A 19811-nucleotide genomic window follows, 5' to 3' on the forward strand; every position below is an offset into this window, starting at 1 on the left:
GACTAGCAGTCTTGTGTTTTTTCCCCCAAATTCGAGCCCTGGGACTAGTGTTGACATTATGAGGTTAGTGGAGTCGAAACCATACCAATCTTAGTTCTAGGAGAGGTCTCTTCGCAAAGAGTTAAACAATCTTGATGTCTTACTGATTAATGCAGGTTGTATTGAGAAGAAGCGGTGTAACGCTGATTGCAACACCCATCAGCTGACTATAGACAGCGGATACCTGAATGACAAAGATAACCTGCCGGTAACTGAGCTGCACTTTGGTGACACTGGAACACTTACAGATAACGAATATGGATTCTACAAACTGGGACCAATCAGATGTAAGTATACGATCCAATTTCATACAGCTGCCCACTGCTTAACAGTGTCGTCTGCTATTAAAGCAGAAGAGAGCAGGATACCAGCCACAGATTGTACATGAGAAATGCCTTTTTGGCTGGTGACCCTACTCTAGTAAGCATAATTTTGTTGTGCCTAAAGCTTCATTTGTGTGCTCAAGCAGCTCTAAGAAATCAAGCCCGGGGCCTCGACTTCAATAAGCATGGAAATTAGCTAGGCAAAAGACGGTGCTTACTGCTTACCAGAAGTAAGCTACTGTCAGCCAAAAGGCCATTATGACCCATTTTTGATTGTGTGTTGCAAACGTGTTTGCTACGAACCGTTAATTACAGTCGCAGTTTTTTTCCACTTTGGCTGTGTGGCCAGCAATTTTGTTTTCCTCTGCACTTTGGAAAGAACTGAGTATACAGTGCTAAGCACACAAACAGTATTCTTCACCCCTGAGAAAGTCATTACAAAAACCAAAACAAATATTACAAATTACTGTCATTTCGTTAAACTGAAGCTGTATTGATTTGTTTAGACTTGGAATTTGGAATGAAATCAACAGATTAGTTTTTAAGAGTGCTACAATTAATCTCACTTTAATCTCTCTACTCATTGTACAGGTAGTGGAGGCCCAACTCACAAAGAACAGGGTAGGTGACAATTAAAAATCTTAAAATAGTTAAAAGAATAATATTTTGGGGTTGTTCACAAAACAATTTACTATTTATTAGATATAGTAATGTTTACCCTTTGTCTAGTAGGTGTGAGCTAGAATTGCAAGGGTCTTTCCACCCGAGTAATATGCCTGTGATTTTTATTCGAAGAACTCTGGAAAGTACCGAGTATACAGTGCTAACACACATCGGTGTAAAAAAAAAGAATGAGTCAGGTTTGAAGCAATGAACTCCAGATTAGGCCAAAAAAAAAATACCAGTTGATCGTCACCGTCCGCATTCCATTTGGGGCCGCATACTTTTTTTTAACTTTTTTAAGGTATCTGCCCTTTACCAACTGATCTGTGTAGCCCTGTGTTAGCTTGAATATCTGGCGTCACACTTTATAGACTGCAAATTTCTAACTAAAATTTGTTTTCAAATGTTATTTTTATTCACAGAAATCCCCGTTTTCAACACTGATACAATCTACCAGTACCGCTATGACCTTCCCAGAATCAAGCCCGGAGAGTGCAGGTATTAAGCTTTGTTTATAATAATAATGTTAATGATAATAAAAACAATAACAATAATGATAATGACAACCATTTTTTGTATAGCGCTTTTTACACGTAAATGACGTCTCATAGCGCTGCAAACATTATTGGCCCGGGTCACTGGGTCATACAATTCATTCCTTAAACTGTCTCAGCTCCCCTAGAGAGCATATAGCCTGTGCAAATGCGCTTCTCGGCTAAACCAATCACAAGAACCATCTCTGCCCTCACAGGTACCCATTTACCCCTGGGTGGAGAGAAGCATGTTGTTTAAGTGTCTTGCTTAGGGACCAAGTGTCACGACTCCCGAACCCACACTCTGCTGAACAGAATCACAATAGCTTGAGTTTGGTGTTGTTATCCGCTCGGCCACGACACCCTTCATTATTAGATCTGACCAAACAGTGATTAAAATTCTTCACATGAAATATTTCTTTTCCCTTCAAAATTTTAGTCTTTGGGAAAAACTTTGCTATGGTGAAAGTCCTTTAACAGTTTTTAAAAATTTCATTTAAAATGTGTTTGTTTGTGGCTCCAAATAAATGTCAAAAAAATAAATAAGCAAACATAGGTGGAAAAATAGTATCTTAACATTAATTTATGGCTTTTGAAACTTGCAGAATTGTCTTTGAAGTTCAGGCTTGCAACGATGCCTTCATTGGATTCTCGGAGCAAGAAGGAGAACAAGCTGAACTTATTGAACTGAGTAAGCAAAATGAAAACGATTAAACATAATAATAAGAATAAGAATAATATTCAAAATTTATATTTCACCCCTTATATACAAAATGATCAGAGGCGCAGAAAACACATGTTAAAAAGCACTGAGTGGAAGAAAAAGACAAAGAAAAAAGACTGGTCACCAGGCCAGTGCCCAAACAAAAGTATGGGGATACGTCTGTCCTGCCAACAGAGAACTAATTAATTACTTATTACATATAGGCCTATCTCTAATGTTTTGACCTTTTCAGGAGACAGACGCCTCTAACCCTATCTATGCTAAAATTCTAAACTAACTGGCAAGATGACCATAGAAGAAGACATTAAAAAGCTAAAAAGCGGTTTTAAAAAGATAGGTTTTTATATTACATTTAAAAGAGATGAGTTTCTGTTTGCTACGTATCAATGTGAAGCGGTAGCGCATTCCAAAGCTTAGGGGCTGCCACAGAAAAAGCCCTATCACCAAAACATAACATATTTTGGCTGGTGACTCAATTCTGGCTGAAAGGAACATTACAGAATTGGTTTGTTAACAAAACAGTTGCTGGCAGTGTAAGCACTTCATGCAATCCACCAGTACATAAACTGGCAAACCTGTAGAAGTTTGCGATCGATTGGCTATCTGGGTCACGAGAAAAAAGCGAAAAACCGATTACACATTTTGCACATTTCGCTCACTCAGCGATAAACTCCAAACAGGAAATTTGTTTTATTTATTTCTCATCAAGTATGACATTTCAGACAGAAATATTTCAAGGGATGTTTTCTTCTATCATCATTAGATGTGTCAGTAATATTTTAAGGGAAGCTTTCTACTATCATTATCTTCAAACCGTTGAAGTTAAATGTAAATCTGTACACATTGTGTTTTGTGTCCTACGAAGAGTACCCAGACCCTTTAAAAGCAACCTATATGATAACCCAAGAATCTCCTCCAATCATTTAAATGCAGTCATGGAAGTGGACCAACCTTAACCCAAAGATCAACTCACTCCATACATTCCTGCTAGAAACCTTCGTTCTGTTAACAAAGACATCCTTTTTATCCCTAATGTTGCCACCAATGCATATGATAAACATAGTTGTCAGTTTGCTGCACCTCATTTATGGAACAATCTCCCTCTAATCAAAACATTTCTGTTCAATTCATCTTATACATAATTATTCTTTTGTTCCTCTGAGCCCTTTGAGACTTTCTTTTGGAGGTCTTGGTGGGCAATAGGTTTACGTGTAAGCGTCACGTCGCCTAAAATGCACGATTCACTGAATAACGCACGGTGACATTGCCCACTAAAGTGGTGCATCCAAGATTACTCTGATGATGATGTCAGGTGAATTGGGTCAATAGAAATGCAGTTGTTATTATTGTTGTGTTTCAGATATTGGTGGGTGGGGAAACTCAAAGACTGTCATCAGAAATTGCAAGCAGTGCCAAACAGAGAGTGCTATCGAAGAATCGATTCTAAGCTGTGATGAGCCCAAAAAGTAATTCTTTTGAAGTTTAAAGTTGGATAATGTTTGTTTTATGCTGAATATTTTGTGCATAGAATCTTCCTTTTGTCTTATTACCCCAGACCAGTTATAACATGGGGGGGGGGGGGGGGTAGTATGACATCTTGTAAACTATTTGGTGCAATAATTTTATTAACTTTGGTTTTTACCCATACACCTATCTGTGTTAGCACTGTAAACTCAGTACTTTCCCGAGTCCTGTGAAAAAAACATCACAGGCATATTACTCGGTGGGATTTGAACCCACGATCCTTGCAATTCTAGAGCAGTTTCATATCAACTAGACCGCAGAGATTGCCCGTTAGCTAGAGGCAGTTCAAATCCTATATTTTGGCAGCGGGTATCTGACTACTGCCCATCAATAATTGGGCATGTCCTGACACGGGGGTGGGGTAGACTTGATTAAAGTCCCGTTTTATCGGGAGAGGTCCCTAAGCATAAGGAACATTTTTCTGATGTTAGGCGATGGGATCGAAAACAAAAGGACTCTTACAGGATTGGGACTTGAGTCGAGTCTAGGGGTGAGGGAAACAAGGGGCTGGTCATAGAGGCAAATCCTAATAGACAGTAATCATGGGGCGGCCATCTTGGTTTTCTCTCATTCATATCAATGTAACCAAATCGAGGCTGGAAGAAAGAAAAAAAAGTCTGGTTCCTTTTGTACAATGAATATTATCATTCTTTAGTGTTATAAAAATGGATGGATAAACAAAACAACAGAAGATAAAACTAATTAATTAATTAATTAAGCACTGATAAACAAGGAACCTCAAACAATGCTTCAATTGATCAGGGCCCGTGTTTATAGACCTGCTTTCTACTATAGCAGAAATGAGCAGGATACTAGTCACAATTTGTACAGTGTCATTTTGCTGTGCTTAGCTACTTTTTGTGCTACGCAGCTCTATGAAATTGTGCCCTGGCTTTTATAGCAAGATGGCATTTGACTTGGTGTCAACCTAGTTTTTTTGTAAAGATCTGATCTTTCTAAAACCCATTATTATGACTTTTCTTTAATAAATTGTTCACTTTAGATTCTTTGTGTCATGGTGTACTGGAACGTTTACCTTTGGACGTGAGGGGCACGGTTCGCTGTTGAGCTGGAACCCACCAAGGTCAATTCATCCAACTCACGTTGCATTCTCTACAGGTTATGGAGCCACTGGAACTTTTTCTTTTGACAGTTTCTTTTCTAAAGGTGAGAAACCAGAAATATCACAGTTAGGCGTGTCTGCTTCAATAATAGGGAGCTTTCGTTTTGGACGACAGATGGTGACGTCATCTGCGCATGCGTCGGCTTTGAGATCGATCGTCCCTCAATTTCGTTGACAGTACTTGGAATGAATCTCCGTTGTGCTGAAAATGACAACGTTTGGCGGAAAACTACTCATCGTCGCACAACCATCTGTCCTCGAAAAAGAAAACTCCCTCTTTGACGCTTTGTAAACTATACTTTCCGCATGTAGCAGTATGCAACAAAAGCAGACTGACTCAAGTCTAATGTTTACTTCCCATCATGCATCACCTTATAACATGGCCGCTCACACTAAGTCACTGTTCTGGTATCATCTTGAAAGCTTGACTAGACTCTAACATACATGTAAGAAGTTGTTATGTTCATTACACCACGGATATTACCAAGATATGGAATATTAGATTTAAAACGAGCCTTGTTTCTTCATACCAAACTCGGAGTCTACCACAGAAGACAATGGATCGTACTAGCGGTCGCAACTGTATGACGAAATTAAGCAAATGCTTTTACGAGAAAAGATTTAGCTTTTTACATTTTAAACGTTGTTAGATTATATGTGTGCACTTCGAAAAGGGAAGGGGTTAGCCCTCGGTGTTCCTGGTTTGATTGGCATTATATTGCACCACAGCAACTTGTGAACCATTACATAGTGTTATGTAAAAAGGAGTAGATCTCATAATTTAAAGGTACACGTAGTCCCACATACCTTGCAGGAAAATACTGTATGTTAAAGCAACTTGAGCATACGGATATGCGCTATGTAAGAATCCACTATTATTGTTATTAATTGTTCGTTTGTTTGAAACAGAAATCCATACCTGCCAGAACCAAAAGGCTGATATCAACTGTGGAAGCAGGTTCGTAGATATCCTGTCGGCTGTGTATGGGCGTAACTCCAAGGAAAACTGCCCTCACAGGTACATGAAGTCCACAAACTGCGCAGCCAGCAAATCTCTTGAGGTCGTCGGCTTGCAGTGTCAAGGAAAACACCAGTGTCGTCTGACTGTCAACAATGGAGTCTTTGGAAACCCATGCTGCGGAACGTTCAAGTACTTGCATGTGAGTCCTTCAAACTAACAGCAGACTTTTGATATAACGCTAGGAGTTTTTTAAGGGGAGACGTGGTTCAAGTTCTGTAGTACGCAGAATGTGGGTTCAAAACCTGGGCCCAATTTCATAGAGCTGCTTAAGCACAAAATTTTGCTTAAGCAAAAAATTCATTGCTTAGTAAAATCAGATTACCAGCCAAGACTCCACTCAATTGTTATGCTAACCAAACAACAGCTAAATACTAGTCATAAGCAATGTATATGGCATGAAATTTTGGCCAGTAACATGTGTAAAGCGAGCTATTTTCGTGCTTAAGCAATTTTTTTGCTTAAGCAGCTCTATGAAATTGGCCCCTGGCCTGTTTAGCCGCGACACAAATTATGAACTGTGTTAGTTCACAAAGTTATAGGAAAGCAACACAATTTCAAAGAATATAACAGTGATTGTTATTGAATGTTTTTTGTGTGTTTTTTTTCCCCATGTAGGCCAAGTATCGTTGTATCGATTTACCAAAAAAGAAGCGATTTACCAACGATGTCTGTGAAAATAATGACTGCAATCCTCTGGGTGGCCAGTGTCTGCCTCTCCGTGGATCAGATTACCAGTGCTCATGCAAGGCTAATTTCTTCGGGGACAAATGCGAGAGAGGTTGGTGCAAAACTTCACTGTTTCTTTTTCTGCAGTTGTGTGTTGTGTCGAGGCCAAGCGATCTAGTTCACCTGACCCAAGCGCTGGTGTTGTCAGCAGCAGAGGGTGGTTTCGATACCCGGTCATGATACTTGTGCCTTCGAGCATACCATAATGGGAGACTTTCTGGGACGATAGAGGGCAGCAGACTTACCGGGTCAATCCATTGTTCTCAGAATTATGTGCATGTTCAGAACTACGTAAACAATGGGAATTTACCCGGTATGTCTGCTGCCGCCTAGCGTTGGAAAGTCTCCTATTGCTTCATAAAAGTTTGGAAGGTAGTGCATTCTGTTCTACCAGCCAGGCTCCTAGTGGATGATACCCATGCCTACATCCTTACAGACGAAGAGGGTAGTCCTGTTTCAGCCCCGGGAGTAGGTGGCTATGTGCTCCTGGTGGCAGTTGATTTGGGTCGTCAGCCCTCATAAGTTAAGCGTCACTAGCTATCACCTTGTCGTGGCGTTTGGGTCATGTGTTGTGAGGCAGTATATATTATAAAAGAAGAACCCCAGTTAACCAACTAAAGCCCGGTTCAAATGCAAATGCGAAACGAATGTTGACGTCGCAGGGCTGTTTTCGCAGCGAATGTTTCACTGGAGTTGAGTACAAGTCAACTGATGATGCAACTTATTCATTGCAAACTTGTGACGTCAAAATTCACAGGAAGTATGAATCAGGCTTTATGCTGATAGAACGCACACTAGTTCATGATAGTCGGACTAGTCTAGTCCAAGATATGTGACAGGCCTATCGAGGCTGCTTGCATCATTGGTTACCAATAGCCGCTTTCATAGCACAGTGCAGAGTGGACCAGTTATCAGAAAAACAAGAGGACTGACTCTGATGTATTATTACAACAACCATGCAGACATGCCAATGAATCTTGTTACCTTGTTACGTAGCATCGTGTCTTTTGACGGTTGGGGCAGAATTTGGTAACATGCTATTATTTAATTGATTTTGTTTCTTAAATTTGTTTATAACAGAGTATGCGATGTGCCGTGCATGGGGTGATCCTCATTACACAGGATTCAACGGAAGGAACTTTGACTACCAGGGCATGTGCAAATACACACTCGCTACCCCCTGTGTCGATAATAAAGACTTCCTTTTCAGGGTCGTTGGGGTCAATAAGGTGGCCTCATGGAACAACCGTGTATCCTACAATCGTGGCATGGAGCTCAAAATCGGAGGCTCGGTGAGATTCAATATTTAATAGATGTTAAAATTGCATCGGGGATAAAGAATATTCGTTTTGATTTTACCAATAAACACCGATGTGTGTTAGCACTTTATACTCAGTATAAATAAATAAATAGTATTTTCCCAAATTCGGTGGAAAAAAAAAACCAGAAAAAAAGTCTCTCTCCAAATTAAATTGTCTCATACTTCTTCACAACCATTGAAATCTTATTTTCAATCAGTTTTACTCAAAATAAGACAGGTACACTTTTTTCATATTGTATGTATTTATTTTTCTTGAGTTGAGATATATCACTCTGTTTATTCAAAAACATCAACAACAGCCGTACAAAACCATTGGAAAAAATATACTTTTGCTCCTTGTGACAATTGGTTTGGGTCGATAGCCCAAATCGATTAAGGGTAGCTCTCACTTTGAAGTAGCAGTGAATACCCCACCATGGGGGAAAAACCCATGCAATCAGGGGCCATATTCATAAAGCCTGTTAGCACAATAACTTGCTAAGCAGAGAAACATTAACTTTTGATGATTTAAAAAAGTTATCTTTTAACTTTTAATGATGTATCATGATTGCAATTAAGTTTTTATGCTGTAAAGACTATTGTGCATTAACCTAAAAAATATGTATTTTTTTTTCTGCTATTTTTAATTACTGTATTTTAATGTGCAAACGAAGAAAGTGATTTTCATGCTGGGCATGGTGAATAAAACTTTGAATTGAGTTGAATTGAATTGAATTGAAAAATGTAGCCTAACAGAAACAGGCCAGCTAAAATTACATCAAGTTTACATTGTATTGACCAACAGACCACTCAATTTTGGCTTAGCAAAGAAATTTGTCAAGCAGTGTTTTCTGCCAAACAGCTTGATGAATTTGGGCCCAGGTAGGTAATGAATCTGCATGTAAGGCACCAAGTCTGAGGTGGGATTCGAACCCGGGTCCATAGAGGTGATAGGCAGGAAAAAAAACCACTGAACAAACCTGGATTCTCCAATCATAAGATTTCCCCGGAAACGAAATACTGTATTTGTTGTAACAATTTAGATAATTTTTCTTTGTCACAAGGATATCGTCCTCGCTCAAGGAAAACAAGTTCAAATTGATGGAGCACTTGTCAATGCTCCATGCGGCGTAAAAGACACCAAAATTGACCTTGACGGAAAGTTTTTGGTAAGTTGTGAACGCTTTGACTGTCTACATGTCGGTTCACATTTTAATTGTTTTGTATTGTTTTTTTTTGTTTTTTTTGTTTTTTTTTGCAAGTTCGCCCAAAACAAGGCTAAAAGCCACTCTAGGTAAAGGGCTACAAGGAAACAAAACATAGACATGCAGAAACTCAGTGGAGCTGGAGGTAGGAATTGATATTCCTCTTAAAAGATGGCAGATCATAGGATGAAGGGAAACATTGTATTGTATTTAATGTTATTCCAAAACTGGAACAAACCTGACTACCCGCAGGAAGTGGTTAAAGAGGGGCTCTAATGGTTACAAATTTATCCCAGAAAAAAATAGTGTTTTGCGAGGCATGTTCTCCATTACGAGTGCCCTTCTTTGTATGGGTAAAATTAAGTGGAAAGCCAAAGGTTGAGGGCACTAAAGTTTTACCGGTTGTAATGAACCGTCGACTTAAGTCAGAAGCAATTGATCAGTTCAGACTTGAAGTGGTTAAACGCACACGACACGGTTGGTAATTGTCAAAGGCCATTTTTTTTCACTTGGTGTATCCCAACATAATATGCATAAAACAACAAGAATTATGAAAGAAAACACACCCTTGTTGCACAGCTTTGTGTGCTGTAACGACTGGGACTCGAACCCATGCACTCAGCTGATCAGAAACACCAGCGTTTGAATTGGTGCTTTTATAACCGCTCAGCCAAGACACACCAAGTAGTTGTATTACATCCAAATTTGATACGGAACATTTCAAATTAGTTACAATGACAGGGTAACTTTTTATGAACACCCCAATAACAGGCTTTTTATACATTGTGTTTTTGAGTGAGAAATTACCTCTTTCTCAAACACTATGTTACTTCAGAGAGAGCCGTTTCTCACAATGTTTGGTACTATCAACAGATCTCCATTACTCGTTAGGTTTTTATGCTAAAAATTACCAATTGTGTATAGTGCCTTAAAACAAAGCTATCCTGCTACAATGGTATGAAATAACTTGTCAAACTGTTTGCATGGTATTTTAGGTTGTCACCAATGAACGACTGGGTGTGAAGGTGATGTGGGATGGAAGTGAAGTTTTCAAGATCTTTGCTGAGAAGGGGATTTATGGTGATAACATGTGCGGCTTGTGTGGAAGTATCAGAGCTCAGAAAGACGATCCCTTTGTCATGTCGAACGGCACAACAGTAAGTAGGAATCAAACAAGTTCTTTGGTATGGCAGACCTAAGTTAACTGCACTCGTTCCCCCTCTTCGTTACTGTAGGTGACATTAGTTAAATACAGTCAACTACATTCACAGATTTACATAAAATTACACGGTCTAATGATAACGATAGTAGAAAACATCCCTTGAAATGCTATATTTGATAAGAAATAAATAAAACCAATTTCCCGTTTGGAGTTTTTCACTCAGTGAGCATTTTGTTCTTTTTTTAAGCAATGTCATGCAAAATCTGTTTATCAGTTTTTCATTATTTTCTCATGACCATGAAGGTCGATCGATCTCAAGCTTCTATGGGTTTGTCACCAGCAACTGATTTGTTAGCAAAAACCAACCCTGTAATGTTCCTATAAATAGTATGATTTCTATGTCTGTATTTTGAATTTCCAATTGTTTTAGACTGATGATATCAATGCCTTTGGAGAATCTTGGACAGCCAATCCATTTGAATGTCCAGCTTGTAAAGACTGCGTTCCACTCAGCCACTGCAAGGACAACCCAGAATTACTTAGGAGAGCCAAAGAGGCATGTGAACCTATCAGAGATCCCAATGGTAAATGGCTTAAATTTGTTTGAGACTTAAAGGCAGTGGACACTATTGGTAATTACTCAAAAACATATTTTGCATGAAAATTTACTTGGTAACGAGTAATGAAGAGCTGTTGATAGTTTAAAACTACAAATTTGATTTAGAGACCTCAGATTTAGATTTTGAGGTCTTGAAATCAAGCATCAGAAAGCACACAACTTCGTGTTACAAGGGTGTTTTTTTAGGGTGTTCATTATTATCTCGCAACTTTGATAACCAATTGAGCTCAAATTTTTACAGGCTTGTTATTTTATGTGTAAGTTGAGGTACACTAAGTAAGAAGACTGGTCTTTGACAATTACCAATAGTGTCCAGTGTCTTTAATTCAATGCTCTGTATTTTTGACTGCGTAAAAAGTGAATGGTCTGACACTTCGGCTCTAATCTCTGTTAGACTTCGAGAAAGTCACTGCTAGCGTCAAAACCGCAGGCCGTTAACTATTTTTTGTGCATTTATACCATCGGTCCTTTTTTGTTGGTAAGTTGTTTGCAACACGTTATTCTTTTTTCTCAATAATATTTGTATCACATCCGGGGGTATCCGGAAAAGTTTATTGTTTAAAAAAAAAGGAATAGAAATTCAATAATGTTTGCAGAAACTTGAGAAATGTTTTGTGTTTTTTTAATCCGAATGTAGCTGTGTTTGCCCTCGCCATCCCCGCCGGACAGGACCCATTCGATTCCGAGGAGATGTTCAACAGCTGTGTGTTTGACATGTGTTCCCAAGACAAGTACGACGACCTCATACGTTGCGCCAACATGGAAGAATACGCAAACCGCATCATTCAAGAGAATCGTCAAGACTATATCATGTCCGCCAATGCAATTGTGGACTGGCGTGCCGAGCTTGAATGCCGTGAGTTTTCAGAAGGAAATTTCATTATGGGTTTTCATACGGTTTGCAGATCAAGTTTTTGGCCATAACATGAATCCCTACTCACTGTGAATGAAAATGTATCTAATATAACTTACCTGTAGAAATTTCAGCTTCATTAGTCATCAAGTTTTTGAGGAAAAAAAGTGAAAATCACAGACAGATGTTTTCAGGAGAGTCACTTAACATACAAGTACTGGTAAATAAGTTGTACATGCTGAAATAATTTGCGTCTGCAGAGACGACATTTATCTTTGTTATCATTTCTCAAAAACTACAGCACCTCAGCAAGTAATATCTTAGGTGAACTTTCGTAGTTTGAAGTCCCTACACTATTTGGACCTCTTTTGTTCTCAGGGCCAACCTTTGTATGTAGTGTTAAAACTGTTTACAGTGTTGAAGAAAAGTTCTTTTCTTAAAGGAACACGTTGCCTTGGGCCTGTCGAGTTGGTCTTTGAAAAGCGTTTGTAACCGTTTGCTATAACATGCATATGGTTGGAAAGATGTTTTAAAAGTAGAATACAATGATCCACACAAATATGCCTCGACATTTGGCGTGGTTTTCCGTTTACCTAATGGACTAACACGGTCGGCCATTTATGGGAGTCAAATGATTCATATGGGAGTCAAATGACTCCCATAAATGGCCGACCGTGTTAGTTCGCAAAGCAAAAGGAAAACCAAGCAATTTCGAGGCAAATTTGTGTGGATCATAGTATTGTACTTTTCAAACGTCTTTCCAACCATCTGCATTTTATAACAAGCGGTTACAAATGCTTTTTATACCGCCAACTCGTCCGACCCAGGGCAACGTGTCCCTTTAAGTGTACGAAACATAAGGAATGTTCACAGAGTGAATGCAACACAGAGTCATTTTAACGGTTGTGTGTTACTTTAGCAAAGACCTGCGTCCATGGCCACCTCATCTTCAAATTATAATGGGGGCGCACTCCTGGAGTCGCCGCCATCACCTGTTCTCTTTCAATCGCTGCTCTTCTCAGCTCTCCTATGCTTCTACCACTCCACTTGTAAACAGATTTTTGTTTGTCATATTTATTCTATCCCTACAGCATTCAACTGCCCGCTAGGTTCTGTATATTCCATCTGTGCCAGCAGCTGCCAGAGAACTTGTTACCAAACCGTTGTGCGTGAGTTATGTGACATGGATTGCGTGGAAGGGTGTGAACCGATTGCTGGATTTGTGTTGCAGAATGGCATTCCTGTACCTGAGACTGAATGCGGCTGTCGATATGGAAATGATTACTACGAGGTATGTCATGATGATGAGTTGATATTAATTATATCGTAAAGGCACTGGACACTATTGGTAATAACTCAAAACAATTGTTACCATGAAAAACCTACTTGGTAACAAGCAATAGAGACAGGGGTTGCCCTTAACTTTTTTTCAACTGGCCAGTAGGACCAGTTGGCTTGATTTTTCACTGGTCCACCAGGTTTTTGGCTGGTCCGTCAATTCATTATGTTATTTTTTTTTAAACTAATAGTATACTGTTGTATACCAACTGCTCATCGATCGTCGCTATTTCAAAATTCAACATGAATTGCAACATCAACTTAACTGCACTGGAAGCCATACTTTATTTATGTGTACCAAGTTATTGTGTTCGTAAGGCGGCTCATTAATCTGAGAGTATTTTTTCTTTAGAAATGTAATAACAACAATGTTATTAAAATTAATTTAAAAACAGGTCAAATTATTTGTCAGAGAAAAATGATCTTTATTTAGGTAGTTTTTTTTTAGTCCACGGTTTATTATAAGCACTCGACATAAAAGTATTCCTAAGTAAGAAGAACTTTTTTATGAAGAAAAAAAAATAGTGTTTTTACTATAAAAAACACCCCAAAAAACACTTTAAAAACGACTGTTAAAATATCATTAACTTTTTATGTACTGCCTTCAAATCTACTGTGGGGAAGGGTTCTGTGCGATCACTCAAGTTATTTTATCATGTATAAACATTGCCTATTATTGTAGTTTTAATAAGTATTCATAAACATAATACATCGTACTGAAGTTCCCAAAATCTTCCCACTTTCGTCCAGAAAAACCCCCAACAAAAAGTAGACATCAAAAAAGTTTCAACATCCATGAAGAAGCATACGAGCCTGAAAATAATTTTAAAAATAGTCATAGTTCTGTAGTACCGCTGCCGATATTTTTGACTGGTCAGCCGGACCAGTTGGCAAGGTGTTTCAGCTGGTCCGCCGCGATTTCTACTGGCATTTGGCCAACGGACCTGCGTTAAGGTCGAACGCTGAGAGAGCTGTTGATAATATAAAACAATGCTACCTCTAAAGTAACGTAGTCTTTGAGAAAGAGGTAATTTCTCTCTCAAATAATGAAAGACTTCAGCTGAAGCCTTGTGTAGGAATCTGAAAGCACACTAGTGTGTGCAACAGGGGTGTTTTTTCTGTCATTATTCTCTTGCGACTTTGATGACAATTGAGTCAAAATTTGTAATTTTATGCATATGACGGGGTACATCAAGTGAGAATATTGATCTTTGACAATTACTAAAGGTGTCCAGTTCCTCTCGTTACATTGTTATTTTGACATAAACAGTAAACAACCTGGTGACTGTATTGTTTGACCATGCGATGTGCATCACACATTCTTACACGACAGAAAGCTTTGGTACAACGGCCGTTTTTACAAACTCTATTATCCCCTTGATTATATTGTTTTACAGCAAAGTAACTGATACAAAATATCTTATCCATTGCACTCATGTATTACTTGTATTAAACTAATGAATGTTGTTGTACATACAAAATGATTGGTGAATATTTCTATTTAATTATTATTATTATTATTGTTATTATTATTATTATTATTATTATTATTATTATTATTATTATTATTATTATTTTTTTTTTTTTTTTTTGGGGGGGGGCGGGCATTGTTGACTTAACAGCAGTGCTTACCACTATCGATACCAATATTGGCTGAATAGAAAACATACTTTATGGGTTAGCAACGAAATTAGGACTGAATTACTTCCTTGTACAAAAATGTGGTAAGGATTAGGTCTTACAATTCAAAAATTTTGCCCCACTCACCTTGAAGTATTTTTGGGTTATTGTTGTATAGGTTGGCCAGCATTGGATAACAAAAGATTGTACTGAGTCTTGCGCATGTGAAGATTTTGGAAGACTAGCCTGTTTCCCCGTCAATTGTGTGAGTCATGCATTCTGCGGCTCACAGAACGCTGTCCACGGCTGTCACTGCGAGAGTAACTATGCGGGTGATGGTACACTTAGATGTGAAGGTAAGAATGCTTGGTTATAGGAATGGGGGAATGGTAAGGGGCTGATGGCAGTTTACTATTCTAAACATCTTAAGACCATCTTGAGACTCCCTGTCCAAAACCATTCTCCAAGGAACAGTATATAATAATAACAATAAACGACACTCATATAGCGCTTCACACAAAAGTCCATAAGCGCTTAACAAATATTAATGAGTAAACAGGTAAGTTTTCTGGAGATGTTTGAAAATGTTCTTGTTTGGAGCAGTTCTGATGTTGTGCGGCATATTGTTCCAGAGTGACGGTGAAGAATTTGAGAATGAGCGAAGGCCATATGTTTTCGTGCAGCTGCGAAGAAACTGACAAAGGAACTCTGGACAGTCCAAAAGTTTGCCACCCTCATACAAATGAGAGAGGACAGAGAGCTCCCTGAGAGCAGATGCATCCATCAACAGTCAAAGGTTGAATGAATGAATGAATGAATGCTACATTTCTAAACTGCTATAAAACCATAGCAGCAGCAAGTTCTTTGTGTGAAGGAAAAACACTTGGCTCTTAAAGGCAGTGGACACTATTGGTAATTACTCAAAATAATTATCGGCATAAAACCTCACTTGGTAACGAGTAAAGGGGAGAGGTTGATAGTATAAAACACTGTGAGAAATGGCTCCCTCTGAAGTGACGTAGTTTTCAAGAAAGAAGTAATTTTCCACGAATTTGATTTCGAGACCTCAAATTTAATTTGAGGTCTCGAAAATCAAGCATCTGAAAGCACACATGTTTGTGTGACAAGGGTGTTTTTTCTTTCATACTCGCAACTCCGATGACAATCGAGCTCAAATTTTCACAGGCTTGTTATTTAATGCATATGTTGAGAAACACCAAGTGAGAAGACTGGATTTTGACAATTACCAATAGTGTCCATTGTCTTTAAACATGTCCAAAAGTTTGAATAGAATATTGCTATTCATTTTGGTTTTTACCCATAAACACTGATATGTGGTTAGCACTGTATACTCAGTACTTTCCTGAGTTCTTTGAACAAAAAATCATAGGCATACTACTCGGGTTGGATTTGAACCCATGACCTTTGCAATTGCTAGAGCAGTGTCATACCAGGGCCCAATTTCATAGAGCTGCTTAAGCACAAAATTTTGCTTAAGCAAAAAAATCCTTGCTTAGTAAAATCAGATTACCGGCCAAGACTCCACTCAATTGTTATGCTAAGTGAACAACAGCTAATTACCAGTCACAATCAATGTATATGGCATAACATTTTGGCCAGTAACATGTGTAAAATAAGCGAGCTGTTTTCGTGCTTCAGCAAAATTTTTGCTTAAGCAGCTCTATGAAATTGTCCCCAGTAGCTAGAGGCAGAATGTTGTTGTCCAAAAAATGACATGTGCTTGTCTTATTTTCTATCTTTCATTTAGCGTTGTGTCCACAGTTTATGGGCCATGAGGCAGAAGTCCGTCACGAAGTCGATGAAGGTAGCCATGTTGTTATCTTCCATGAACTGCCAATTATCTGTGAAGGTTACATCCGTTCTTTCACAATAAAAAGGAGCAATGTACTAATGGAAGAGGTTGACTTTTTGGTCTTCCGTCAACATCCCGATGTTGTCAACACGTTCATCATTGTCGGAAGTGCACATTTGACCATCGATGATGACACCATGGACTTGTCTCTTGAGGACAATGAAATGATCCCGGTCAAGGCAGGAGACTTTGTCGGCATCATGTCAGATACAGGAACCGTGTTTTACGATCTTGAAACTGAAGTTGGGCGCGTCCTTGAAGCTCCTTTGTTTGATAATTTGGAACCAACGACAGAGGTGTCCTTCCAAGCTCTAGACACACTTAGGTCATACTCAGTGAAATGGGAGCTTGATTGTAAGTATTTTTATTTGGGGTAATAATAGTAATAATCAGAATAACAGTAAAAACTTTAAAAAGCGCACAAATCCATCAGAGTGCTCATGGTGCTAAATACAAACAATAACATGTACACTAACCCAAATTGAAACGTAAGCCTAAGCTAAGAGGAAATCCAGAACATGTAGTAAAAAAATACAATACAAATGCAATATGAAATGGTTAAAGGGAAGGTGATTGGTATTCACTCTTGAAATGAATGGCAATAAAACCTTACTTGGTAAGTTGTACATGTACATCAGCTTTCGATGGTATTAAAACATTTTGAGAATCATTTTACTTCCAATGTGGTTATAGAAAATGATGTCAGTTTTTTGTTCACAAAAAAATTGAATCTGAGAAACAATATGGTCAGGGTTTTTTTTCATAAAAATTGGAATCTGAGAAAAAATATGGTCAGAAAATTTCCTCAGATTTTGTATTCCAAATTTGTAATATTCCCGCCTTAACATAACCTCTCTGGATTTTTGGCACTACCTTAAAAACCAAAGGTATGCGTTCCCTTTAAAAGTTAACTATTTGGAGGTTTGGATTAGTTGTATCTGTGCTTTACACTTTCCAAATTTATTGCATGGGTTTATAAATGCTAGTGTTATACTGCTGTGTTCTAGGCAAGAAGTTTTTAATTTCAAGTTATCATTAATTTGGCGTCTCCTTTTGACTTTGTTCGTGTTTCATTAAAGGATTTGGGTACTTTTTCAAAATGTCCACAGATTTACATTAAACTTACAGGGTTTGAAGATAATGATAGTGGAAAGCTTCCCTTCAAATATTACTAACTAAGGTTGTGTAGTTTTTGAGAAATGAGTAAAACAAGTCACAAAATAATTTTTGTCTCATGAGACCAAAATTATTTTAGCATGTAAAATCCCCTTAACCAGTTATGATATTATACATTGTACCAAAACCATAGCATAACTGGATAATACGTTTTTACATGCTACTTTTACTCATTTCTCAAAAACTACAGCACCTCAGTAAGTAAAATTTCAAGGGAAGCTTTCTACTATCATAATCTTCAAAGTGTGTAAGTTAATGTAATGTAAATCTGTGGACATTGTGTTTTTTGTTAGGAAAAAGTGCATAATACCCTTTAAGACCTGCAGGTGGATTTTGTGCTTTTATACTTCCAAATTACTTTTGTAAACCGGACAAAGGGTGTTCTAAATTGCTGAAACCCGACCCTGAATAACCTGTTTTCTGAAAATGTCATACTTTGGATGGGTAATTTCAGACAGGATTGCCTACACTCTGTGCAAATGTTTTTTTCTTTTAAGTATTTGCTGTCAATGTCCAAAAGGTTCAGGTGACTTCATGGGCATCCCAAAGTTTTGGTTCAAATTATTTGTACATAAAATATTTAACAGTTACATTCCTTTTTTCAACAGCATCAAATGGAAGGCGAGTGGAGCCATGTAAGTAAATCATATTCTCTAAGTATGTATTGATCTTTTGGGTACCGGTACTGTTAGTAATTGGGAGACAAAAATCCCTGTTTAGAATTGCATGTTTAGAATCAGTCGTGTGCAATGACACATGGCAAGCGAGCGCACAACTATCACACATACACAAACCACTAAGCAGTACATAAAATCACCCGATGGAGAAAGATAGTTTGTTTATTCAGGCTATCCACCAACAGGACGTCGGCGGCACAAATGTTGCTGTTGCAAAATTGTTTAAGTTGCTTAATCAAACTTTTCATGCTATGACCAAGAAGCATTCTGATCAAGTAAGCCTTGAAATTGGCTTTTACAGAAGTTGGTCCGGTGCACATCTGGAGTGCCTCTCTGAAACGGGTGTAACATCATTTTGTTTATTTATTGTGCTTATCCCACAAATTGAATGTATCTGTTCAAATACAATTCACAGTTATGTTCAACACTTACCTCGGGGTACAGTCAGGTGAGATTCTCGATTCATCAATGACTGCATCTACAGAGAGAGGAGACTTCAAAGCATTCAGGGGACGTCTTGACAATTCGGATGGTGCCTGCACATGGACTGCAAATATCAACAACCAAGACCAGTGGTTGCAGGTTGACCTTACTGAAGTCAAGCTCGTCATTGGTGTGGTGACGCAAGGTCACTGCGGCATGGTAGATGATGACGCCGATCATCTATTTGGATGCGTGAAGAAATTCCATGTTCAAGTCAGCGTCGATGGGAATGATTTTGAATACATAACAGATGAAGATGGTAGAGATGAAGTGAGTATTTATACCTGAAAAAATGGTGGATGAAGGCCTGATCTTCACGGAGGCAACAGAGGCAAATGCCTCCGTGCCCCATGGTCATTGCCCTGGTGCCCTTGAAATGCTCCAGTAGAACTTCACAATTTCCTCAGAAGGTGCCCTTTAACAAGGAGAAAATTCCTTGGTGCCCTTGCCCTTTCAAAATTGAAGCATACAGGTCTGGGGATGCATAGACTGTAAGTTGGGTGCATATTTTAACTTGTACAAAATTGTGTACTTTTACTGGGCTTTTAAATGTACGTTGTATAAACACCAGCAAGAATTCACTGTTATAAAAACAAGCTTGTTGTATTACTTGGAAGTAGATCCAACAAAAATGTCCGTGTCTTGGATTTCTCCCCTTGAGTGTCAATGATTCCGTCTCAACATTTTTGTAACTCATGTCGTGGGTGAAAGCTCGACCTTTTTTAGTCGTACTATTCAAATCTGACTCCAATGCCCCATATTTTTGCCTATGTGAGGGCGCTTGCAATTTGTTTTTTCACTTCAGGGATATACTCGTTTATACCCAAAA

General features: G+C 38.5%; 1 protein-coding gene across 1 annotated transcript in view; it reads left to right on the forward strand.

The window, feature by feature from the left end:
- The window catches only part of LOC117296974, an 81252-nt gene that overhangs the window by 7280 nt on the left and 54161 nt on the right, over nt 1-19811 (forward strand). Inside the window, exons 5-22 of the mRNA XM_033780076.1 lie at nt 156-326; nt 954-983; nt 1448-1523; nt 2164-2249; nt 3643-3748; nt 4810-4973; nt 5839-6089; nt 6566-6728; nt 7757-7968; nt 9041-9145; nt 10177-10338; nt 10774-10927; nt 11600-11818; nt 12907-13106; nt 14952-15129; nt 16542-17000; nt 18431-18457; nt 18915-19252. Coding sequence (XP_033635967.1) covers nt 156-326; nt 954-983; nt 1448-1523; nt 2164-2249; nt 3643-3748; nt 4810-4973; nt 5839-6089; nt 6566-6728; nt 7757-7968; nt 9041-9145; nt 10177-10338; nt 10774-10927; nt 11600-11818; nt 12907-13106; nt 14952-15129; nt 16542-17000; nt 18431-18457; nt 18915-19252 — 3101 coding nt within the window. The remainder of the gene's footprint in view (nt 1-155; nt 327-953; nt 984-1447; nt 1524-2163; nt 2250-3642; nt 3749-4809; nt 4974-5838; nt 6090-6565; nt 6729-7756; nt 7969-9040; nt 9146-10176; nt 10339-10773; nt 10928-11599; nt 11819-12906; nt 13107-14951; nt 15130-16541; nt 17001-18430; nt 18458-18914; nt 19253-19811) is intronic.

The sequence above is a fragment of the Asterias rubens genome, chromosome 11 (assembly GCF_902459465.1).
Source record: "Asterias rubens chromosome 11, eAstRub1.3, whole genome shotgun sequence".
In the NCBI taxonomy this organism is placed as follows: Eukaryota; Metazoa; Echinodermata; class Asteroidea; order Forcipulatida; family Asteriidae; genus Asterias; species Asterias rubens.